Source organism: Neodiprion fabricii, chromosome 4 (assembly GCF_021155785.1).
Source record: "Neodiprion fabricii isolate iyNeoFabr1 chromosome 4, iyNeoFabr1.1, whole genome shotgun sequence".
Taxonomy (NCBI): Eukaryota; Metazoa; Arthropoda; class Insecta; order Hymenoptera; family Diprionidae; genus Neodiprion; species Neodiprion fabricii.
The window spans coordinates 21,105,049-21,131,302 of NC_060242.1; the positions used below are offsets into that span (position 1 = coordinate 21,105,049).

Below are 26,254 nucleotides of genomic sequence, written 5' to 3' on the forward strand. Positions count from 1 at the left end.
ATTGAATTTGGAGATTGAATAAAGTGCTTATAAAGTCGGATGAAAGAATTCGAATGATTAAACGAACAGGAATCCTGTATGCTGGTTTTTTGAATGAATGGCGGATAATAATATACTCTAGAGCGAACTCCGATTCAATGTCAAGTCATTATAGATTTTGCATTACTCTAACTTTCATCAACAAAACCAATGTAAAACTGCGGCCTGCGATATATTTCAGGTTAAAGAGCGTCACAAAACTGTAAACAAATAGAAGACAAGGGGCGTTGAATTAAACGCATGGAGGAATTTTTTGCAACAAGTCGATAAAAATTTATCTAAATCTCATATTCCTGCACAAATATTGCATAGTATGCGTAATTACATTTATGTATATAATACAATGATAAGGGTGGTATAAATTACGGCGACTTAATAGATGTGTTAATGATATATAGTCGGAAAGTCACGTCAACAAGGATGGAAAAATTAACGAAGATTTCTTTATTTCTATTCACCATGCGGTAAAAATGTGTGTGTACAACATTATGCAGAATTGATTATAAACGGTTGTATGAATGAATTGCAGCAGAAATAATTTATTATATCAGACTGTAACGCGTAATCTCTGCACGACTTAAACAACACGCGAGCCTGCCTCTAAATTGCGAGTAAAATACGTGTATAGTATTACAGTATGCAGATGCATCAAAATGTTTGCGCGATTTTTGCATTCGCATGCGTATAAAACACACGTATCAAGAGAGCATGCTCATTAATTAATTAATCGAGAAACTTAACGAGCGTCGAAACATTCGTTGCAGACAGCAGCGGCAGCGATTATACGCTTTTGAACAGCAAAGAATTTCTCAATTTCTTATTTACCTTGTCACACGTATGTACATATACATATTAATATATAGTATAATATGTGCGGCGCCACGTGTTGTGTAACATGAAATACATGAACGAACGCGAGTCATCGGAACTCGCGTATCATAATTCACCAAAATTATGAAAATTCCTCATATTGCATGTAAGTTATCAAATTTTTCCCTACCTTTTCTCACGCGTGACATACGCAGACAAAATTACCCCATCGACTTTCGACTGGGGGGTAAATTTCCAGCAGACATATATTTATATACATTAATATGTACAGCGAAGCCGATTGGCGCCGAAGATCGACGTGAGGATCCGTAGGTTCGGGTTTATCGGGTTTATCGGACGAGGTGTAGATTTTATCGTGTGAATTTCCATGTGCGCCAGAGTTCGCGCTTCTATCTTCATGTGCCAATTTATTAGATAACCGATACGCTCCGGAGTCTGCTAACCCTTGACCATTAAGTCTACACCCTGCACGGCGGGCTTAATGTGTAGAACTATCCGTTACGCGGTCCCTCCGTTTGGTACCAACCGTATTTAAGATTCCCCCGATGGGAAAACGGCTGCAGCGACGATTCAGACGTTATAGTAAAAAAAAAAAAAAAAAAAAATTGGGTCAAATCGAGGAAATGTTTTTTCAGGTGTACAAATATAATTATGAGGAATATTGCATGAGATTCTCTCATCGTTAAGGTTCGACAGAGAATTTGAAACAGTCACAAGTATTATACGTACGACGGTGAAGAAAAATGTGAAAGAGGGTAATATGGAGAAAAAGTCCTCGATTTACAAATGGATGATTTTTATTAATCGAGAAAAAATCATGGAATTATTGAAGAGTCGACTAAACGAAATCCCAAATCGCGGATCTAGTAGACGTATAGTTTGAACAAGAATTAAGTGTCGCTAGAATTGGGAGGCAATTTGTTTTCGAAAATTAAACACACGGTTTACATAATTTTTACATTCATTCAAAATACGAAACAATTACGATAGGATCTTTCCAAAATTATACGAACAACCGAACTTTCGTTACATCGAGGTGAAATTATTTCGCCATATTCTATTGTTTCAACCAGCTAATCTAGATTTCGGATATTGAACACAATCCTCTACTTTTATTAATTTCAATTTGCTTAATACAAATTCTCGTTCAAAACGAGATCAGCAAAACGAGCAAAACGATGAATGCGGATGATTTTTTAAAGAGTGAAAACATGTATACGCATGAAAAACGTTCGGTGTACGGCATGTGTATTGTATACACATGTATATAGGCGAGCGAAGATACGAGGCCAGATTATACGTATACACCTATAGCGTGATGTATAAAGTATGAGAAACTTTTATCGTCGCAGAATTTCTGCCGCTATATATAACACACGGATGCGCAGCAGATACACACGCGTGCAGAATTTACACGCGAGGAGAGATCGAATTGGTTACGACTGAGATTCACCGCAAAAGTTTTACCCCAAAGTTTTAACCAAAGTTTTAGGGGTACGTACGTATTACGTATAGATGTTTATATGTGAGTGCCTGGAAAACTGTCATCCCTTTAACGTTTCGGACCTGCGCAGGCGGCAAAGTTTACTCGACGAAGCCGCTGCTCCTCGTTCAACCAAAATTTTGCCGAAGGACTGCATTTGCGTCGCTCCCCCATCGATCTGGAATTGAGAGAAACAGTCGTTTAGCATCCGTGCAAAGGTGCATAATTACGCATCTGCGATACAAAATCGTTATAGTTTCGTCTGGAAAGTCTACTTTCTACAGCGAATCTTGCCAATGCGGCGAGATCGGGTTGATAAGATTCTCATTTTTCGGTTTTCAACAAAAAACTGTAATTGCGGAATACAGGTTGGGCAAAAGTTTTTGAGAAAAAAATTCTATGACATTTCCAGGTTGCCCAGGACCTAAAGCCCAGTTTTCCTGACATTTCCCCAGCTCTAGAAAGTTATTTAAACCTAAATGGTTCAGCTTATATTAACCCTGTGTTTGGTTCAAATTCAATTCGAATTGAAGATAAATATAATCTAGAAAAAAGTTAATTCGAGCCAATATTTGTTTTCTCGACGAAGAAAAATAAATTTGTCACCTGAAAAAGTCATTGCTAATTTCCATGATAGAAAACTAACTGATATTTTCAGCTTTTTTCCATCACGAAATTAAAAATTCCCCGACAATTCCAGGTTTTTCATGACCCTTTTTAAACACCCCGACATTACCAGGTTTTCCAGATGTATGGCCACCCTGAGAATTCTCATCCTACGCTTCGTCAAGTTTCGTTGAACGCTCGTGACAACATCGGTGAATACCCGGCATTTACAGCCACTTTTACTGGTTCCAATTCTGTAATAACGGGCTAAGCCATTGAAAGCTTTAATCCTGCTTGATTTTGCTTATAAATCGAACAATCGACGGCGGAATAATCCGTTAGAAACAAACGACGATCATCCCTTCGATAGTTTGTTGGGTCGTGCGTGAAATTTCAAGAAATGTATGTCTTTGTCGGGTTGTCTGCTTCAATAAGAGGCCCACTCCTGTTAAAGGATTATACTCAGGAGAATAATTGGTACGAAGGTAAATAAACTTATACTCTAACTACATGATAACAGCAAGATGTGTTTGAACTGGACGTCGGATCGAGAGTCCTGCACACAAGCAGCTGCCTTACCGGCGTCTCTCACTCTTACTACCAGAGTCAAATGACGGCTATGATCCCCGCAGAAAATTCAAACTGATCGCCACCTTTGACTCAGTGTAGGAACTAAATCGCTGCAATTTTCCACCGCTACGCAGGGTTCGCATCGAAATGACAAGCGACAAGATGGCGGCGTCCAACTCGAGTTTAGCGAGCGAAATTCCGGCCAAGAAAGAAGATGAATTTAACGAGTTTTACACAGAAGTGAGTAGCGTTGTGTGAGCGACAGAAATAGTGCCAAGTTATCACGCTGTGCGGTCGTAACGCGTTTATTTCGCATCACTTGGAGCCGGTGAATCGCTGGCGCATTTTCTGCCTCCACTCGGTCAGCTGCAGGCAACCAAACGTCACTCTGGTGTTTATTTTCCGCGAGTAGAAAACAAACCGTTCGAAATCGTCACCGACTCGCGCTGCTTCAGATCACTCGAATATCTCTTCGGAGATGCGCAAATTCCTCGATTATTACTTGGCGGCTGGGCCTCGGAAAACGAATCTTGCTTTTTCCTAACCTACAAATTCACGCTCCTATAAAACGCCAGGCTTTCCTCGTTTGTTTACACTCGAGGATGAAATCGCTACTGCAGGCCTTTCTTCCCATTTCCGTAATGTTGTTGTCTCTGCTTTTAGGTTAAGGAAATTGAAAAAAGGGACTCCGTCTTGACCCCCAAACAACAAATTGACAGACTCTTGCGACCTGGATCTTCATACTTCAATTTGAATCCCTTCGAAGTTCTTCAGATTGATCCTGCCACTACCATTGATGAAGTGAAGAAAAAATATCGTCGGGTAAGGTTTTCTTTTAATTTTAGACGACGTTAGGACGCTCCTTTCGCTAGTCAAGATATCGCATTTCTTACTATCTGATATTTCGGCGTCGCCATACAACGAAACTAATTCTTACAGATGTCCATTCTTGTACATCCTGACAAAAATCAAGACGATGCGGAAAGAGCGCAGCAAGCCTTTGAAAGTGAGTAAGAAACATGGAGAATCGATTTTCACTTGTGAATACTATAACGCATGTTATTTTCTGGATTTTTTCAGTCGTCAACAAGGCTTGGAAAACATTGGAGAATGACGAAACGAGGGCAAAGTGTATGGACGTTATCGAAGAAGCGAAAGCCAGAACGGATCACATGGTGCGCCACTGACTCCAGAAAATATTTACGCAAATCATCACGTGTAGTTTAGCTGTTCGTCTTTTATCATTCACTCCTGATGATTTTTTTTCAGATTGCAGAAAAGAAAAAGAAGTTAAAAAAAGAGGGTAAAACCGGCGGCGAGGGAGGCGCCATAAATTTGTTAGATGAAGAAACGGACGGTGGTTACAGACATGCAATTTGGGTGATGACGATGAAACTCTTCGCTGATATGGAAAGACGGAGGTAAAGTTGAAATTTTTACAAGTTTCCTTGAATAAATATCTTTGTAGTCATTCCAAAATTAGATTCGCAAAATTTACCATTGTCTGTATTTCCGTTAAATTTAATTGTAACCCTTGTTTAAAAGCATGAAGGATTGATTTATATACGTTTCGATTTATAGGAGGGAATTGGCTACGCGAGACGTTGAGCAACGGAAACGAAAAAGAGAGGAAGAATTGTCGGCGGAAGCGCAGGCGGCACTTGAGCGGGAGTGGCAGAGAAATTTTGAGGAATCCAGACAGTCGCGAGTCGATAGCTGGAAAGCATTTCAATCGGGATCCGGATCGTCGTCTGCGACGAAGCAGAAGAAGCCGAAGAAACTGAAGACCTTTAAACCTCCGAAGACCAAGGCGGAGTCGAGATAATTACTTCCCCGTAGCGTTTCCCCCTCTCCCCAATCTCCGGAGACTCAATTAGGCAAAATTATAATTATTGTATCGTCAGATATAACCGAATTGCCCCCAAAAGTCTCTTAAAGTCTCGTCGCCGCTACGGAAACGTAAAGTTGTTTCGAACTCGTGATACGTCTTCTCGCTAGCATCCGACTCACCTCTATTACGGCACGAGTGATCGATCCCCTCTCTCCTTCTTTCTCAAACACCCCTCACTCTCTTTTTCTCCTCTGACTTTTTCAAAACCGCACGACGAACAATGAGTTAGCATACTAAATGTGATATTTTTACCTGCGTGTGACCAATTTAATACACATAAAGAAAACTTTACTATCACAATTTATCGTGATCTCGCCTCTGTCGGAAACGCAATCATAATACCAATCTGACGGCTGGTCTTATGAACACACATGACGAATGATTTATAGATAAGTATTCTGTCGTATCTAAATAACTAAAGAAAAGTGGTTAAAACAGTACTAGTATAAGAAAAAAAGAAACTCTCAAACCTGTATAACATCTCGTGGTCAATATTATCGAATCTTTTTCTATACACCCAAAGTGTTCGTGTTTATTCTTCTCTTCCTCCATATCGGTAAAATCGGATAAACGCGTCGTAACGTTCAAGAAAGAATAATCCCGGCGTTTATTTGACCGGAGAATATGATATTGATTAAAATTTTCTACCGACTTTTTGAATAAAAATTCAAAATTTTGCGTTCACGCCGTGATTAAGCACAAGTACTTCTTCATATTTCTTCGGTCTTCATCTGTTCGTTAATGAGTTTGTTCGCAATCTCCCAACGCGTATTTCCACAAGCGATATGAATGGGGAGAGGAAACGGCGGTATCAGAAACCGGCCAGCACATCATTGCCAGCAGTTCGTGCACGCTAGTAATAATTAGTCGTCAACTCGTTACTGACTACGGAAGGGAATAAATTTTCTTTCGCGTTTCTTTTCGCGGAAAAGTATCGCCATAAATATGTCGGGAAGGGATCGAATCCTCAGATGCAGGTCGGGACCTCCGCCGGACAAAATTAACGAAATATGTCTACTGGCTGACTGGGAAAAGGCAGTGATTTTGGATGTTATTCACAGGGACAGGCTGCTGCGAGCTCAGGAGCAACGCAAGCTACTGTGAGTAAATCGCTTCTTTCCGATTAGGTAGGAGAAAAATAAACGACGTTGAAGTTGGCAGCGTTCATGTAACGATGTAGTTTTGGGAAAAATACCTATTTCACAACGTTTGGATTTTCTGAATTCCTAAAAACCGTATTAATGAAACAGAACATGGTAACGATATTTTCTAAACTCAAGGACTTCAAATTCGATCTTAAGTTCCTAAGTAGTGATTTTTTCTTTAATGTTTCGTTGCGCTGATATTACTCAGTTCAGCCTCGTAGAAAGAAAGCAATCGAAATTACAATTGTGCAGGGTAAAAAGTTGCGTCAAATGTACTTACATTGTTTCGAATGTCTGCGATTGAAAAGCGTTCGAACTCAATCCAGTTGATTTTATTATATACTGCGAGAATATTTAGCTTTATGTCGGTCTTGGCTATAAAATTCGTCCGAAACCCGAGTCAGGTATAAAATTATTCCACTCGATTCGAATGGCAAAAGTCACTGCTCGACTCACCATTCTTCATTTTGAATAGTGATCAATCTTCGCAAGATCTGGAAACTTCTGCGTTGGTGCTCTAACAACAAGGATAGTATAACCCGAGAAATACCTCGTCGATTTTCTGCAGTCCGCGATACATTCTAGTCCATCGGAAAACATTATCCCTGTATTTCTTTGACGCACCAATTCGCCGGTTTAAAGGGTAAAAACAGCACTTAAAGTTGACCACCAATCGTCGATTTCTAACAATTTCTCGACACTTGCGTAAAATTTGTTAATAAAACGAATTGGACAGCATTCACTATACACAGACGATAATATACAAAGTCTCTTAAAACCCTCAGGGGTTGAATCCCTTATTTTCAGCGGTAAAATTTGCAAGTGATTTTCACCCGTCGAACAACCGAGTCGGCATGTAAAGAAAATACGCGTTTCGCGTGTTTTTTATCTACTATCACATACCACAGATTCAAACAAATCCATAAGGTGCATACATACAATCTCGTATACATTCCTCATAAAGTTTCCTTTTTCACATTTATCCAACCACCGGCGATGTTTCGACAACACCGGTTGCTGGATACTTACCGTTCAAAATTGACAATCAAGTGAACCTGGAATCTTGAGTGAAAAAAAAAACAAAAACAATTGAATTTGAAACCCCGGAATTAAGAGTAACCGAGGTCGTAAAATTGCGGGGTTGGCAGCCCTGGTCAAATTACGCGCCGATAAAAAAATAGCGCAACAAGATCCAGTCTGAAGTGCGCGCTGGTCGCGAACGGCGAGGCAGGTGTCGCGCAACAGGTAGGCTCGAAGTCTAAAGCGCGGCTGTGATTGGTCGGGAGTTAGCCGGTCCGGGGAATGAGGGGCGGAGAGGGGGGGAAGGATGGATCGAGGCTACCTGGGAGGTAAGCGGTAGCTGCAAAGCTTGCCAGTGAACGCGGAGAGCGAGTCAGCGTTGGTCTCGAGGGCAGTTTAAGAGTGGCTCGAGTGGCTTCGGTGATCGATCGACGCGAACCGAGCGGAGCCGAAGGAGATTGAGAGCGATCGAGAAGAGTGCAGGAACCGGGTGCCGAGCTGTGTGCGCGTTGTGTTAATAACCCCGGCTGGCGTCGCGGCGATCCGATCCGATCCGATCGGCCGGATTCCGCCAGCGTTCCTCGTCTGCAACGCGATCGGAACTTGTTTGCTCGTCGGCACGGCGCCTGTTTGTCAGCCACCGTGTAGCCTTGATATCCAACTCATTCGACCGAAGGGCGAAGCAAACGCTCCGGATTATGGGGAGAGTCTTTTTCTCCTTCCCCTGATCGAAATGCCGTCGGCGCCGCGGCGCCCGATCCAACATCCCGTTGACCAACTACGCTGACTGTTAAACACCGCGGCGCCGCTGCTGATACCTCGGACTCTGCTGCAGGATGTCTACCGATCTCGTCCGCATGTCGCCGGCGATCTCAGAGATTGAACAAGGGTAATTGGTTCATTGTATATCTGCTTCGGTGTGTTTTTTTAAACGGTCTAAATCGGCCTCGAAATGATCAACGCTGCATTAACAATAAATCGTTGTTTTATAATATCATTTGATACTCTCGAATAGCTGCTAGCTAGTTTCTACGTTCACTCGTCAGGAATTTGTCATCCCGTTGCAGTGTAATTAACAGCAACCAGAGTTTACGATCAAACCTGATCCGTCGGAAATTCAGGTACATTTGTGGATGAATACAGGTGTATTCTCAATCAAGGAGGCTGCTCGGCCAAACATCGATACCTTTTACATTCATTTTATTAGGACGTAGTCACACTATGAGTATTTATGAAGAATTATTGTACTCGTGAGCTTCGGAATCGTTAAAAATCTAATTGGCTAGACCGGCTTCACACTACAATGGCTCGTTTTATTCAGAATACTATTTTCTATATACAAAGCTGGTGAAATAGATTTTCTGTTTTTTTAGTATTCAATTTCACAGTTAGTGAATTCGTGGAAAGTAGTCTTCCAAATAAAATGAGCCATCGTAGAGTAAAATCAAACGAATCTACTAGATTTTTTTATACCATACAAGTAATGTGAAACGATGTGAATTAATTCCATGATTTTCTATTTCTGTATTTTTTTAAGAGAACTTCGTAGCTGAAAGATATAATAACTTAATAAATACTTGATGCAACAATTAAGGTGAAACAAATGAAATCGTTTTTCTGGTCGATCAGCCTCCTTAATTTCGCGATAAAAGTCAATCAAACAGTTAATTCATCCCGACTTCTTACATGGCACTGATAAGTTTCTCTTCGCCGTCGCACTCTCGATTGTTTTCACCATTTGCGCTGCCTTTTCCCCCGTTCGAGTGACTTCGTTTACGTGTCTCAGGTCAAGAATCAAATTTCGAACACCGACGCATATGCGCGTGCTAATTGCCTAATTGGAACCGCTGTGTTTGCATAACTGTCCCCGGAAATTCCCTAAACCAGAACACGGCGGTCGATTTGCGCCGTTGATTCTCAGGGAAACCGATATCTCGGTCAGCTGGCATCGTTTAGCTTCAATAATAATTACGTTTATCCGAGCGTGGATTTAGCCGCGGTCGTGATACAGGGTCGAAAGTAAAAAAATTAACATTGCGACGACGTGAAAAATCTTTACAAATTTTAGAGTCTACATCTATCGATCTTCATTAGAATTAATCGTATAATTTGATATTGTATAAGGTAGCATTTCTTATAAAGAACCTCTGCCAGAATCCATGTATTAATTATTCCGTGAACGAGAATTTATAAGTCAAGGCTGATTTCACGCTGATTTCATATATATATATATATATATATATATATATATATATATATATCTTATGTAGTCAGAACGCAGCGCCCAAAGTGTTTCTACAGTAGCTGAACATAGTGAGATAATAATCGTCGATTATCCAATTTCTGCAGCCCCGAAAGCGGGCGCTTATCGAGAGGCCCTCGTAATTCAACTTGTTCAAGCCTCGGTCGGTGCAGGACGAGGTTCACGCACGTCTTCGTCGACGACGGAAGCGCAGCACCGGCCTAAAGGAATTCACAGACCCGAGATACATACGAATGCAGGCATGCATGCGTCCCTCGTCCTCCTCCTCCTCCACCTCCTCCCCGTTTCGACGCTGCACGTTACGCGATGACGCCGATCGGTCGTACCTGCACACAACGTATAATCTATGTGCCTACCTGCCAGCGCCTTTGACACTTTTTTTTGCAATATTTGTTCTGACCTTAAAATTTTTTCCGTCGCAAATGAGGAAGCAACAGAGACGAAATTAGCAGCAATCATTTCGTGTCGAAGTTGAAGAAAATTTGGTTGGTGTGGACTGTGCATATTATTTTTTGTTCACGATTCGAAAATTCAACATCAGATAAAAGTTTGTTGGATTGACATCGGACGGTGTTAGATCGACATCGGATAGTATTAGATTGACATCAGATAGAGTTAGACTGACTCGATCACTTGATAGACTTACAGTGTATAAATAGTACGTTGAGTTTGACGTTGGCTGGCGCAAATGTTAACGTATCGAAACGTTGGGAATAACCCTTTAACGGCCAAGTCTCTTTTCCGTTGAAAAAAACATCATTTTTCGCAACTTTTTCAAATTTTTATCTATCAAAATGTTTGAAAAATTACACTTTTTCAAAATAGAGTGTTTCAATTTTCATGCCTGAATAACAAGTTTTTGAAATGAAATCATTCGGTGAAAACTTTCTTCAGAGTGCGTTACTATTTTTCAAATTACTTGAGGTAGTTTAAATTGAAATTGAAGATAATATTCAAAAAAATAGCTGTTTCGTCATTGTAGCAAATATGCCACAACGACAGTCAAAGGGATAGCGAACCACTATCTTGCAATTTTATAATGACTTTAAAGCTGGTGTTAAAAGTATGTTTTCAAACAACCGTGCATAATGAAAATTACAATAACGTTGCTAACGTCAAGCTCGTAAGTAACCGATACTATAGCAATAACACCGTTCATTCAACTACGAACAAACTCTGTGTACGGTTCACACCGTGTAGCAAGTGTTTTTGGGAATTTCTCCCCCGTGGTGATCATGGCGTAAGAATGCTCTCGGAGATACTGAATTGCCCAGAGTCGCTAACCTTCCCTGCTGTATACATACGGTAACTGTTCGCGATTCGCAACACGATTTGATACAAGTGTACGACACGTACATGTACCAATGGTACAAATCGGTTGTTCCGTGTCGAGCAAAATTCACTCACACTCCGGCAATGCGACGGCACATCAACCGACATCAGCGAGTGTTGCCGCGATCGATCATGCACGCTGTACCGTCGCATATGTGTAATACCCGGATCGGTCTCGTTACGCAATGCCTGCTTGGCCGATGCAAAGTCAAGGCGCGATTGTACGGCGTTTCCCGTATCGCACACGCCTGCGTATTACTCGTTAATTGTTGACTAGACCTCGTCGTCGAACGCGACAGATTCAAGGTGGTACCTGCCGTTGTATCGTGGGTACGTAGCGAAAAGTTGGACGAATCTTTTCACACTTTATATGTATACCGTAAGAAACGTGCGGTTTGGACCATAATTTGGTACGAATCCAACAATCCTGGTTATCTGACTAGTTCAAGTTCCGAATTTAGTACAAAAATTGATAATTTTTATCAGCATCGTTTCTTAAAGTGTATAGTATGTACCTCACTTCTATACTATCAAAAAGTTGTTACACGGCTGTCACGGTCACGTGGTTTACGATTCTCCGCGTCAGAAAATGAGCGTGATTCAGCTGACAAGAGTAAATAAGTTCTTGGAGAAGATTTTGAAACAGGAGAAGCAGAGACGATTATTAGCTAACTTCTGCATACGCGCGATCAAGTCTTGTGCGTTTTGCTATCTTGTAGGATGAGGCTGACCGGTAGGTAACGGTGTTTTCAACAGATACGAATGGAGATTGCTTGCCTGCGCTTCGTGCGACGATACCTGTGCTCGAGCTGGCACATGCATTAGCTTTCAACCTCTACACCGGTTCACGTTGTTGGCAAGTTATCCTGCAAAGTGGTATTCCGCGTTTTTCAACCTTGCGTAAGCTGCACGCGTCCGTGAAAAATAAATGTCGGTGCACATGAAGGTTTCGATCGGTCAGCCTATGATCGAAGACTCGATCAGTCACCGATGCTGAGTTTTGATTTCGAGTTTCGGTGAGCATGAAATCATGAGTTTCAGACAAGGCTGAAGTTAGTAACGTTAACGTAACGAAACATTGGGGGGCAAAAATTACTATTTTACAAGTTTATAGTGACTTTAAAGTAGTCAAGTTTTCAGAATATGAATACATTTTGCTTCATTAAGATTTACCGAGTTTCAGAACATAATGACATGTTCCTTTGTTATTGAAACTCACACTGAGAGAAATTTTCAGTTCCGGAACTGTATTCATTTTTTACCACAATCGAAAAATATAGTTCTAGGTACGAAATGAAAATCAGTTTTTTAGCTATTACCGGAAAGTCTAGTATCCGTTACTATTCTTTCTCACTACGATCACTGTTACTATGATTTCTTGTAACTGCTGCGAAAATTTAATGCTTATGTAATTAAATAAGTAGAGTAAACCTCACAAACTGATTTTGCGTTGCAACTACCAAAAAAGGATCGACAATAGCGCAAAATGGTTAGGCGTACCTCGTTTTTCGTAATTTCAACAATATTCGAACTGTTTTTTTAACGATATCTGTTTTACTGAATTTTTCTAGTTACTGTAACAAGTGAAATTTTTCTCAGTGCAGTGCTAGTTGATTGTTTGTCTTAAATGAAGCTTGATGGATCAAAACTTCAGGTTCGTAAGAACAAGCTCCTCTTCAGGCCTCCGGAGAATTTAATGGGAAACTGGGACCCTTTCTAAGCAATTCTTCTCTGTGTGCTCACGTTTCACGCACCTTATATCTTCGCTTAGTCTTCGTATTGCGTGTCACCCTAGGCTTCTCCTGATGTGCAACAGCCTACCTGCCAACCTACCTACCTTCCTACCTATTCACGCGGTAGCTAGAGTTCAGTTGCAGAAGCATGCTGATGGGCTGTGTGAATTTCTGCTGTATGCGTGGCGTCAGAATTTACTGTTAGATTCTTCTGAGAAGGTCCCATTATCATCGGAAGTACCTACGCGCAATAAGCATGACATGTATACACTGTACCACAATATGTTCGTCAACTCTATTCTCGTATCATACAATCGATGTTCACGACTGTTATACAGTTGGAATACGTTAATAGATGATTCCTCACTCTGCGCGCATTAGCCTTGCGTTTACTCTTGAAAAAAAGATGTACGAAAAAGACGATTAGTACCAAGCATCGGCTACAAAAGGAACGCGAACTTTATGACAAATGTCCCCTAATACACGGCTTCGAAACGAGATGAAAAATAATCGAGCGTGAAAATGCAATGACGCGATGTACGAGATGGTTAATGAAGGAGAACAATTTTCTTTATAGTCGTAAATTTTCGTCACTCTTGCTAGTATTGTACGTACCACATATAAATCGTATGATAATACGATACTACACTAATACCGATGTCATGCGTTATTACATACATACATACACACACACACACGTAGTAGCGCGTATATTATGACGGGCGTGTCGCTCATCGTCGTTAAATTATTCCGGGCATGACGTAGATGCATGGCTTTAACATTATTCTTTGTTTGACAACGATTGTTCGCTGATTTGATTCCGCGTACTAATTGGCACGCGGTTGAGAATTCCCCAAAGAAGAATACCGTCGCGCATCGGACAATCCCAAACGCCATTGACATTATGGTCCTAATATCTCTGTGTAGTTTCGAGTGTTATAATATGGTTTCAAACCTGGTTGATTGCCCTTGGGAATGATCGTCTCAACGTTTCGTTGAAATTTGATGTTAACTCTTGGTTTAGCGTTCGCGGTTTCGCAATATCTCATGTTCGCACATTCGTCTACAACCACGTCGTTACTACGTTGTACTATTTTACTATCGTTATTATACTTTGGCCACGAGATGCTTGACCTCCGCGAATTCTGCCGCTCGGCATTCTCTTTCTCGACGACGGAAGTGAGGGGGTCAACCAACCATCTCCTTCCTCCAGACTCCGCACTCTATTATCCACGGTCCGATATCGAGGTGTAAATACAGCTGGTATATTTTGGGAATTTTCAAAGTGTACAGGTAACACACGCAGAGAAAGGATTCGGAGGTTTTGCCAAATATGGCGAGTGAAGCATTCTTCGAACATCGAAGAAACGTCGGTTGATTCAACAAAAGTCTGACCTGACCAACAACGATTTGTATTATCAAGTGAAAAAACATTCATTCCGATTAAGAAAATATCGCTTTCGATACTTATATTTGGATAAAACAACAATATTTTTTTTCACTTCTGTGCGTTTGGATTTTGAAAATATTGAATGGCGGTTGTATTTTCTTTGTGAAGATATTTCAATTTCGGTACAAAACGTCGAGGAAGAAAAAATAAAACACCAATCTTTTGAATGTAGTCATTGTACGATAGATTGACGGACATGTTTAAAAAATTGTGAGTCCCTGGGAATCGGAATTACCGAACATGAAAAGTAAATTCGAGTTTGCTTGTTCGTTTGGTCAGCAGAAAAACGAAGCTGAGTCAGGAAGTTGTCATAATTGAACTAGAATCTACCTACAGTGGCTACACTTGACAAATATAACGCAACGATTTTTGCTAATTCAATTAGTTTGTTTTGCCTTTGATTGAATGGTCAGGCTGCCAATTATCCAAAACAACTTTAATCGCAATTCGAAAAAGCAATTGCATCGATTTGAATTGCAATTTCTTGTTTCGAAAGAAATACGATTTAAACTTCTGTTATAGGCATATGTTTTTGGCATGGCGTTGGAGTCTCTTAACGTCACGATTCGAGGTGCGTGCCTTATATATCATACCTGAGACCTGGAATCCTGAGCCCAGGCTTATAAGGCACTACTATTATCCTGCAGGGTTATACCTGTATCTATGTATATATGTATACACAATATACACTTCTGGAGGAAAGAGAGAGAGAGCAAGAGAGAGAGAGAGAGAGAGAGAGATAGAGACCAACTCGCGTGACTCAACGATCGCGAGTATGGTTGAAATACATGCAGTATATATATAATTCTCTAGCCGCGAACTGCCTCCAGCATATAATAAGTGAGGATGTGGTAAAACGATACGTACCCGTCCAAGGCAATTCCAAGGCAAAATGCTTTGTACTCAGGACGCTGAAGATTTAGCACCAAAAACCGGACTCGTTCAAAATCGTCTAGAACGACCCTCGGAGACGTAAATAAATTGAACATATTCCGGGAGTCGAAAGACGGCTAAAAAAACACGTTTTACGATAATCCGCAGTTACACAAACCCTCTACCAATGGACTCTGGGCAACTTTCCGCCTGGTCCCCGAGGGTAGGAAGTTACGGAGAGTCCAGAGTAAGCGCCCCAAGGTAGTAGGTACGATCGGACCCGGCTCGCTTGGTACATTGCACGTAGGCGGTGCGGCCCACCAGATAGCGCAGCTATGGCGACGTCTTGGGGCCCACCACCTCCTACGTGAAGGTAAGTCACGGGCCAGCCAGCCGGCCGGCCGCCCCCGCTGCGTCTATCCAGGACACAGAAATACGACTCCGGCGAGTGTGTCTTGGGAGAGCAGAGAGGCTGCGGAGGGAGAGTGAGAGCGGAGAGAGAGGCCGCAGACTCGACTCGCCTCACGCAGTCCGCAGTTCACAGTCGCGTGGAGATCGGCTGCTCTCTGCAGACTCCGCAACGCGTCACATCCGCGATATAGGAACCTCTGCGATCCATCTTTCAAAGGCAGGGGATCAGCGTCGCCCTGTTTCACCCGCAGCCTAAGCGAGCTTCGCCGCAAACGGGAAGAAAGTAAGTTTGCTGTACGGCAGGGACACCGGAACGGTTTTCTTCTTTTATCGATAGGTACCATTTCTTTGGTAGGATCGTTGTCTCTCAGGATGGTGCCAATGTCAAGTTCGTTGCGCACTCTGAGCGAGAATACAGTGAGCAGACTCAAGGTAGACGCACTAGACACAAAGGGACCAGTTTAAGACACAGCGAATACACGATTTTAGATGATGTCTTGATGATTTCACGTCGGATTTTACGTCGTTAATGTACTTGGACAAGTCCTGTTAACAAGTCACCTTGAGGATGCATCGGGCTTACGGACTGGTGAAAAAGTGAATTAGATGTAGAATCACGAGGGAATCAACATTTGGACAGTGAAAAACGGAAGATTGTTGATCGTGAGTCCACCTAATGCGTTCTTGGAGAGCTGAAAAAAGCCTCAGGAAGGCTGACAATGAAACGCGCTTGCAAGAAGGACTCTCGCGGCGATTGCGTTCGTGCAATCAAATCGAAAAAACCTTACAGTGCAGCCTTTTAAAAACTGTTCGTCAGTGTTCGGTGGTACAGATTGACCGTATTGTGGAAAACGTAGCGCGGCGATAACGTCGACACACTGACAACGATCAGGAAACAAAGCGAACTTGCTTCTAGGTAGATTACTCATCGATTTCACAGTGTTGTGTTGACGGGTCGTTTGTGTTAGTAACCCATTCTGTAGGTGATCAGGAACATTCCGCCTCCTCTTGTTTCTTCATTCTCGAACGATAATAATATTGTCGCTTGAGAGGCGTGAATTACAACTGCTCTGGATTATACCCACACCGTGCGCAAAACGCGCGCCTCCTGCGTGGGTTCTCCTTAATACATTGAAATCGTCCGCTTTGCACAGAGAGTTTAAACGATGGAAAGAAAATATTTGAATTTCGACAAACTATACCTGCAGCGTTATCGTACCAGTAATTCAACGGGCATCAGCGAATGGCCGGGTGTAAAAACGTATCCGTACTTTACACGTAATATTTCTTAAGGTGATTCGATGTAAAAAGAAGTATATGCGTATGCGTGTATGTAATTATTTTAAGACGGAAGTCCATTTACGTGGTAATTCAGTAGTGTCAATCCTCAAGTAGTCATTTACCGGTGCATGTACGTACCTTTATATGGTTGACGATGAATTTATTGGACTTGAATGATATCACTCGCTCGTGTAGTCGTATTTTTAGTTCAGGATTTGAATATCTCAGATGATTCTCGGACTGTTGTCCTTGAAATAAAACGTCTTTTCAGGTTTCTCACGATAATTATGTCGGAGAACGATGATGAATTATCATATGTCGTGGAATATTCATGCCAGCCTAATGCCAAATAAAACTAACAGATCATAGATACCGGTTTGAGAATCAGATAATCGATACGATAAAATACAAATCTGGATATTTTCAGAATATTCGATTGATCTAAGTCATTGTAACTAATGGCAAGAGAAAAATTTACCGACTTTCACATTTGTTGCAGAAAACTAAAAGCAGAACTGCTAAATCTGCGTCGACGAGGCGCGAAAAACGCTTCTGGCGAAGAGCTGAGCCAGGGACGCTGCTGCGCCAGATGCAAAACACCTCTTGGTCGCATCTACAACACCGGAGCTTCCTGTCCACGATGCAGGCACCGCGTGTGCAGACAGTGCCGCGAATACAGGGGTTCTAACGGTACGGACTGGCTGTGTCTCGTCTGCCACAAGATCATGTAAGTCGGATTATGTGTCACATTTTCCATTCGTTACGCTGTTCCAACGACTATTGAAGCATGCCAATCATTGGCTAGGCAAGAATAGTGGTACCAGAGGATTCGTAAAATCGATGGGGTCATTTTTTACTATTTCAAGTACTCTCCGTTATCGTCACTCCATGAAATCTGGTTCAATTCACCAAATCTTGCGGTCGCAGAAATAATTTTTTTCTTGCACTAGATGGCAGTACGAACGCTGTTATTCTCGCGAGAAGAGCAAAATACTCAAATTCCAGATACTCGCGAATGAAAATGGTAGATGCTGTCGGGTTGAAACGAAAATTCCGCCGGTTCAATCGATTCTTTTCACTGGAGTCAGGTGTCACTTTTAGACCGGTGCTTTTTTCGCTTTTTTCTTTTTCAAATGGGATAGCTAGGCAAATTTGGAGCGATATCGTTTACATTCACCATTCGACAAGACACGCGCTTACCGCAAGCCCTGATCCAGTTGACAATGTATGCATAGTATACACAAACACAAACTCAGGTTGTCGCACCATGTACCACAGTATTTGATGGATAATGCAAACTCTGATATACAGCGAGATTAAATCCGTGTCCGGCGAATGGATGAACGAGACATCAGGCGCGAGGCGGTCTAACGGAAACGTCCGCGCTTCACCAGCGGACATCTTACATCACAGCATTCGACGATCTTGGACCATTAACGGTCAGTACCTGTGGTAACAATCGGTTGCCATCCCTGCAGCTTGGAAAATTAATGATCTGTTATTTACGATCCGATGATACGAATTTCTTTGCCTTTTTTTCCATCAAGTTTCACTGCTTTTATGTCAATATGGTTAACCTCGTAGAAGCTTCCGGCGTTAAAAGATAGCTTGATATCATTGCAACACCTCTTGTTAATTCATTTCCAACCACTTCACAACTTCACCCGCAGGTCCCCCCGCCAGTTGGTGGTCCGCAGTTCGTGGTTCACCGGAGTTGCGGCCTTATCAGAGCCTCCCGAGGCATCGGGACCACTTCGAACCGGCGACTTCCGAGCTCGTGATAACGGCTCGCGGAGAACCGGGAAGAGCAGGAGAGGAAGAGCACCGCGAGACGGTAAAGGAAGAGCAAAAAGGAGATAAAGAAACCGGCGTAAAATCGAGAGAGACGAGCGGCGATAATAGCGATTTGCAGACCGCGGAAGGAGGCCAGCGTGGAGAATCCTTGGCCGATGGCGGTGACGAGGCGGCGGGAGTTGCAGCAGCTGCTGCCGATAAATCGCCGGATGGAGATTGCGAGACTGGTACTACGGTGAAGGTTCCCAAGTCCGAGGAGTCACCTCAGACCCAGCAGCTTCTTTCCCCCGCTGCTAGTCAGCTCAACAGAGCTTCTCAGATCAAACCTCCCAGGATTCACGCCAGACTCTCCAGGCTGCCCGACGTCAAACAAACGCCGACGAAATCTAACGAAAGGAAATCAAACATCCCGATACTCAGACGGAGCTCAAGGGAATTCGAGGACATTCGCAGCCCTCTCGAATCCGTCAAACGGTCCCTCATTCCTCAGAGGTGGGTTTAACTTAAGAAGTTGCCCCTTTCCTTTAAAAATACCTCAACAGCCAGTGTGGTTTCATCTGTTGAAAAATAAGACACTGTTTGACTGGAAATCAAGGTGAATGTCCAGTCTTAGTAGACTAAAGAATTATAATTGAATACTGTTTCATCTGCTCATACTCTGAAAATTCATCTGAATTCCAAGTCAAACAGTGTCTTATTTTTCTACTGATGTAAAATTCTCTTCTCAACAAATTGACCAAGTTATAGTGTTTCTCAATTGTAAAAAGCATTTTTTTCGTCAAGCTTCTTAAAAAAAACGTGTCAATAAGAGTGAAAAACTGACTATAATTAACAATTTTTACATCCCTTAGGTACAGAGGAAGCACGGATGACCTGAGAAGAAGCCGGGAGGACATAGCATCGCCGATAAGTCACATACCGAAGTTGTTCTCGCCTTCGAGGTTCATCAGCAAGGAGGAACGGCTCAAACGGCAGGACAGCAAGGACGAGATCAGGCACGTTCCAAAATTGCCGAGCTTTCGGAAAGAGGATAGAAAGGATTCGCGGGAGGAAACTACGAAACAGCAAGCTTCGCCGAAGCCGGGAAAAGAGGAAACCAAGTCAGGGATAAAATTCTTCAGGCGAGACAGCAAAGAGTTGAGCTTCGATTCACAGAAGTCGAGCAAGGCTGTGAATACAGGGGAGAAAACCGAAAAGGAGGTGACAAATTCAGCCAATGACGAATCTGCTTCGAAACCCGGAGTAAAACAGGCTGAGGATGAGACGAGTCGGCCGACAATAGAGCGAGAAGAAATGGTCGAGAGTCGGGAACCCACGAACCCGAAGGATACCCAAGAGGCGGAATCGAAAAACGAACGAAAGGTCGACGGTCTCGTTTGGGAAAATCTGCGCAGACTTAATCCGAACAACAACGGCGAAGACGACGACGACGATAATAAAGACATGAACAAACCACCGGACGAAACGGACCACCATGTCGACTCCGATCCTCGGCCCGAAACTGCCGCGGGAAAGGACGAGGAAACTGAAAGTTCTCCTGATTGTCAGGAATCCACGGCCGCCGAGGAGAAGGAAAATAATTCTCCGAAGAAGATGCTGGAGGAATATCAAGTGGTCAGTGACACGGGCGAGAGTTTTTCATTTATGTGATTTGTGTGATTTATTAGATGTTGGTAAACCTTAGAATTCTACTGAATTAAGGGGTGCGTTACCCATTGTTTACGATTTCGATTCGTTGAACCGCTTTAGTAAAGTCAGAAAAAACGTTCGAAATCTCAATCAAAGAATTCTGTTTTTGTTGGCTGAAAATCTTGTTCAATGTAGATTACTATTCTCGTTGCAGGTCCGCAGAAAGTTTTCCAAAGAAGAATTTTCGAATACAGACGATACCGACGAAGTGCCCAACAGACGAAGTTCAAGCGTAAGATTTTATCATTACTTTTACAACAAAGTGTCAAACTTGTGTGGAGATAAATGAATGAGATTATCCAGTGATAAATTTAGTACAGATCGAGATGTATTAATTGAGCATTAAATCTTGCTTTTCTCCTCGCAGCATTTATCACCCGAGGCGAGTCCCCTAAGTACGAGATCCTCGAGATACAGTCCGAGAGAAAGCGAAAGTGAACCGACTCCTGCACTTCCACGAAAAACTGGGGAATCCAGCTGCGCCTCGCAAAGGGTGCGCGACGCCATAACCCGGACCCGAAGGGAGTCGAACAGCAGCGCGAGGTACGAGAGCAGCGGCAGCGAAAGCATCAGGTATGCAAGTTGACTCGATCAGAATTTTTACTTGTATCCTCTGCACGGTTGAATCCTTGAAGTCGAAATGGAAATTGATCAGACACATTGACAACACACTGGAGTACTTTTCGCAATTGATTCCAAGGTTTTCTCTTTACGATTGTTGATGCGATAATGTTTGTTTGGTCCTTCTCTTGTGCATATCAATGTCTTGTGTTCTAAACACCGTGTAGCAGACGTGGAATTAAAAATGTCGGCCTCAAAACTCTCCAACTCCTAATTATCGTTCTTGAAAGATTGAGCAGCGGCCACCTCGAGACCCGGAAGGTTCGTTTTGGCAGTGGAAGTGGAATAGAAGAAGTGCAAAGGGACAGCGCGACCAGTGCCGGAGAAGACGAGCCCAGAAATATTTCTCACAATCCAGGCGGTCAGCGGGACTCCAGAACGACTCCAGCGGCCCTTCAGGCTCGAGCTGTCAGACGACGACGACAGTTTGAAACTCAGGGTGAGCAGAGATTCGATTTAGCATGCTTGTAGCCTTGGCCTTTCTAACTGCTTTCTTCTTCTTATCGCAGGCTACACTCGTTGCCCATTTTCTGCTTATTGTAACAAATGTTTTTGGTACCATGCATGGACTTTTTTCTCCTTTAACGCAATGTTTGGAAGTCCCTGAAAATGCGAATGATATGAAACGGTGAAAACTCATTGAGCTTACGACAAAGGATAAAGTGCCTTAGCCCTTTCTTGCGTCATGGGCCTCTGCTCACGTCAGTTCTTCGTCATTGTACGCACGAAAGTATGGTGAGCAGGAAGTAACACGAGGTGATAACGATCTGTGCCAACGTTGTTAAAATAATACTGCACGTTTGTTACATGCTTGCTTATTTGCTAGGTGTTTGATAGTAGTTCGTTTAAAAGGATTATCTGATGATTAATTAATGCTTTGATATCATCGAGCGTCTGCAGCTTCCCCGATCTTGAATCTGACTGACATAATTGTGTTCCTTGAAGGTACGTTTGCAAATCACATTCACGTTGTGCATTTTCACAAATGCGAACAGTCGTCGAGCGACTGTGACCGGTTTCTGGAAAAAAAAATGTATTGGCTGCAAACTCAATGCATTGAAGGAAAAACCTCGCGTTAACGTAACTCGTTCTCACCTGCGCAGCCATTGCAGGTGGTAAATAAAACTTGTATACCTACTGCAGTGAACGTCGGTGAGGCAGATTTCACGGTGTAGCAGTGAACGAAAAGGTGACGCTGTCTTACCTTTCGTAGAACACACACGTTACCTGCTTCAAACGTCACCTTAATTAGCGCGTCTGGTACTTAGCAAGATCATCCAACTGACAATGTCGACTAATTGGAGTTCCTCGAGTCCTTTAGAAAGTTCTGGTGTCAAGGTGAAAATTTTTGGTTTCACCTAGCGACTTGAAATTTCATTTGAATATATTTACTGTCATCCACTTTAGTACGAATCGAGAAACGCAGTGATTTTCACTCGGAGAAGAGTTTTTTTTGCATTATCTAAGCGTATTTCACTATATTGTCGATAAGTTTTTAGCATACAAAACATTCTGGAGGAAGTTTTAAACCAGCGTGATCCGCTAATCGAGTTATTATCAAGAGAACGAGGATGACCGGGCTGCAATCGATTATTGAAGCCTCTGGTCAGCCGCGTGTCATCCGGTTTACCAGTCGGCCGAACGTCCATGCACGGAGGAAGTGAGCGCGAAATCGTCGGATTCGGATGGTGAGGAATTTCCAGTCGCGGTTCGAGGACCTCCCAATACGTGGAATATCGCAGACACCCGTGCGCGCCGTCCGGGTTTAGTTGATTTCCGGGTTAGCCGAGTCCAAAGTTGGTCTTCCGCTCAGTCTACGGCTGTCTCGAGATACCTGGTCTGCCGAGCACCGGTGCAGGTGACCATGGAACCACGACGGCTGCTCGGCCTCTTCCTGACCGTCGCCCTCTTCGTCTACTTCCTCGTCTTCTACGTCGCCGTTGGCTGCCTGCTCGTCCTACTCTGGATCAACAATTATTAGCCGCACAGTAGCGACGGCACTTGGAAACCAAAGACGATCCCAGCTCAAAGTGGAACTTACGAGTCAGTTTCAGTTCTTTTCTTGTTACTGGAATGTCAATCATTCCAAATTTTCCAGTCTTAACAATTCCCGGACGAGTACCGGTTCCACTAGAGAACTGTTAAGAAAAACGGCACGGTAATTCGTGCTGGAATCTTGGCGCGTTTTGGTGGTTATCCAAATAACGAGGCTTACAAAGTGAGGCAGTTGTCTGTGTCGCGGTATTGCAAGAACGAGCCAGCGGACCCGGCCGCTGAACGAACGCCCACGAAGCCGCATCAACGCGCGGCTTCTCTTATCTACTTGTAATACCTGCTCGCTCTGAACGAGTGCAGTAGTCTCCGTTCGTTACGAGTTTGCCTACGCGGTCCACCTCCTCATGCCTAACCGCACACAGACACTCGAAACATAAACCTCGTCTGTGCTCCTGCAGCAAAGTGCGCACAGTTGTGGTGGAAAACCGTGCAGCGTGCGGAGTGTGACGACGTTCTGCGTCTCCACGGTGCGGTGCGCTCACCTGCTGCTCGATTCACGAACACACCAACTTCGAGCTTAGTGTACTATGGACACCAACACTTATCCGCCCCGCTGAACGCCGCTTCGGATTGTGCTTGTGCTTGGGCTTGGGCTTGGGCTTGGGCTTGAGCCCCAAGTTGTGACTGTGAGGCGGAGGCCGGGTGCCTCCGGTTTCGGTGCGTGGTTCAGTCCAGTCGGTATTGCCCCGGCGCACTGACCGTTCCCGGTTATTGTACCCGATCCACAGTGTTTCATAACTCAATGGTTATTTCCTCGTTTGGGTTTCGATTGTGGTGATTAATAGTGAATGTCAATGCATCATCGCTGATCGTACGTACCTAATTCGACGGTTTTCAATCATACGGCGGTTCACCGCGGTTGCTGTTGCAGCTTTGTGCATGTGCGGCTGAAAACGTCGAGTATTACACAGAGTGTTTTGTGCTTGTTGGTCATTCGAATCTACGTTGCGTCGTGATTACTTTCAACAGTAAAGTGCATCACTGTGTTGGCCAAATCCTCTGACATATTATCAGGGATCTTGTACAAATTTATGGTACCAAATTAGTCCCTCGTGAAATGATTTGCAAGTTTATACGCATATACAATTTTCATATGCTGATTCATGTATGCATAATAATAATAAAAAAAAAATGAACAAAAAATAATAAATAAAGAACAAAGAAAAAGAAACGTACGCGTAATCACGAAAAATCTATATCGCTAAGATAACGCGCGCTACGTTATCTGTAAGCACAGCAGTTGAAGTGTGAAAAACGTCGCACATCTACAAATCAATATTATTACGATCGAAGTATAGGTCAGATCGAGTATCCAGAGAGTTATTTATTTATCATTGCGTGTGGTAACTTGGAAGAAAATTTATGGAAAACGTGCTGAAAGTAGCAGAAAAAAAAATGATAACGAGACGGAAGTTCAAAAGCTGGGACTGAAGCGAATCAGGTTGAATTTAACGAAATCAGTATAGTTTTGATGATATTCTTAACAATTGAAGGTCTTTAAAAATTAAACTAAGTTCTCGCAAAAAGCGATTTCAAGCTCGTTACTATCTATTTTCCCTGCATCTGTGTATTGTACCTAATTACTAACCATAGCCAACGGTGTCATTAGTCGATTATGTGGGCCTCTGGTTAGAGTAGACATGATTAACTGGGATATTCGGAACTAACAACGGTGGTGGTGGCTGGACAGAGACAGAGAAGGGGTGAAAATATCAAAGCCATCTTGAGGACTAACGTCAGTATCCCGATCGCGAAGGCTCTCGACGACGGGGTCGTTCGCACGCCAGAGGCTGCGCCGAGGACCTCCAGCACCTCCAGGTCATCGGTCGGGGGGGTGCACACTTTAGCCCACCGCAGGGCCAACCGGGACAGGACCAGCCGATCATCGACTACCGTCGTCTCGTTTTCATCAGCTCGGACTCCTCCTCTGGACGCGAGGAGGACGACGCAGACAGCAGCTCTGGGTCCTCCTCCCTCAACGGCGCCCCGAGGTCTACCCTGGCTCAGGGCCTCGAGGACTGCGACTGGGACTACTTTGAAAGTGGCGGGTCCGTACAGCCTCTCCACCACCTCCAGGTTGGACTCGTCGGCGTAACGACCTTACCGACCACCGCCACGACCCTCACATCCACCCCGGGATATTCACCGAGTCCGGCTAGAAACCATTCCGGAGTATCCCTTTCGGGTCAGCAGGATTGGAGCTGCTGTCCAGGGAGAGGCTCTTCCGCCTGTCAGGTACCCGCAATTATTTTTATTTATTTACTTTAGTTTTTTGTTCAGTTTCTTCGGCGAAGAAAGCGTGGCGGTATTCGATTACGTTGTAATCAATCGTATCAACGAAAAAGTTTCAGCCGATTTGAAATTGCTTTTTCGCTGGTAATGGTATAACGCAGTAGTTGAAAGTGGCAGATGCATGTCTGAAATTCCCTTTTGACTGGTACGAAAGTATTATTAATCGGGGGAATTTGATCTCTCCTTGATAATGAGAATTATTAAAAATTTTACACATGTGTTAAACAGAGAAATAGAAAATCATCAAATCGTATTTTTTTTCGTCTTTGTTATGAACAAAAGAAATAATGCTGGATGTTACAACTGTGAATTGTAACTCACTGATGTTGCAATATTATATATATTCGGGTGGTTAAAAAAAAAATTTATTTTCTTCGCTCTTACCCCATCAAATTACAGTGTTTGATAATGAAAAGATCCTTCGAAAAGATAAGCTCTTCAGCTCAAGTTTAACAGGTTGCTTTTTTCATTTTTAATTCCAGTGCATTTAACATGAGGAAATTTCGCTTTTCGCCAAAAGTTGAAATATTCGTAAACTGTGCAATATATTTTGAATTCATGCATAGATTCTTGAAGCTGATTCTTTAAACTTGCCGAATCTCTATAATGAAGCATAGTCATCCACGTCAGAACACATATTACAGTCATCTAAAAACTAAGAATTATACCAAAAAACAAAAAATCGGTAGTGTTCAGATAACTTTAAAGTATGACCTGATGATGGTTTTAGAATCAGTACAACTATAATATATTTAGTGAACAGAATCGAAACACGCAACAACGAATTTGGTTATTTTCTTCCCTCTCTCTCCGATGAAAGTAGAAAAACGTATGTATACAAACAAGTTAAAGTGACACGTTCGAATTCTTAACAT

The 26,254-nt window shown here is 42.9% G+C and overlaps 2 protein-coding genes across 3 annotated transcripts in view; both read left to right on the top strand.

Moving 5' to 3' along the window:
• The first annotated feature begins 3,680 nt into the window (after positions 1-3,680).
• LOC124180044 (dnaJ homolog subfamily C member 8) lies at positions 3,681-5,890 on the top strand. The gene is made up of 6 exons (XM_046565027.1): positions 3,681-3,769; positions 4,193-4,351; positions 4,469-4,535; positions 4,610-4,704; positions 4,799-4,950; positions 5,111-5,890. The coding sequence occupies exons 1-6, from the start codon at positions 3,692-3,694 to the stop codon at positions 5,352-5,354; spliced, it is 795 nt and encodes a 264-aa protein (XP_046420983.1). The 5' UTR covers positions 3,681-3,691; the 3' UTR covers positions 5,355-5,890.
• A 2,058-nt stretch (positions 5,891-7,948) lies between these two features.
• LOC124181214 overlaps positions 7,949-26,254 on the top strand; it is a 40,392-nt gene continuing 22,086 nt past the window's right edge. Inside the window, exons 1-9 of one of the 2 annotated variants that reach the window (XM_046567545.1) lie at positions 7,949-8,474; positions 17,428-17,655; positions 18,240-18,367; positions 18,599-19,214; positions 19,574-20,336; positions 20,566-20,643; positions 20,779-20,984; positions 21,263-21,471; positions 24,844-25,322. In XM_046567545.1, the coding sequence (XP_046423501.1) occupies positions 8,422-8,474; positions 17,428-17,655; positions 18,240-18,367; positions 18,599-19,214; positions 19,574-20,336; positions 20,566-20,643; positions 20,779-20,984; positions 21,263-21,471; positions 24,844-25,322 (2,760 nt within the window). In that variant the 5' untranslated portion in view covers positions 7,949-8,421. Of the gene's footprint in view, positions 8,475-15,762; positions 15,931-17,427; positions 17,656-18,239; positions 18,368-18,598; positions 19,215-19,573; positions 20,337-20,565; positions 20,644-20,778; positions 20,985-21,262; positions 21,472-24,843; positions 25,323-26,254 lie in introns of those variants that run through there. The other variant, XM_046567546.1, reaches the window with a different exon arrangement.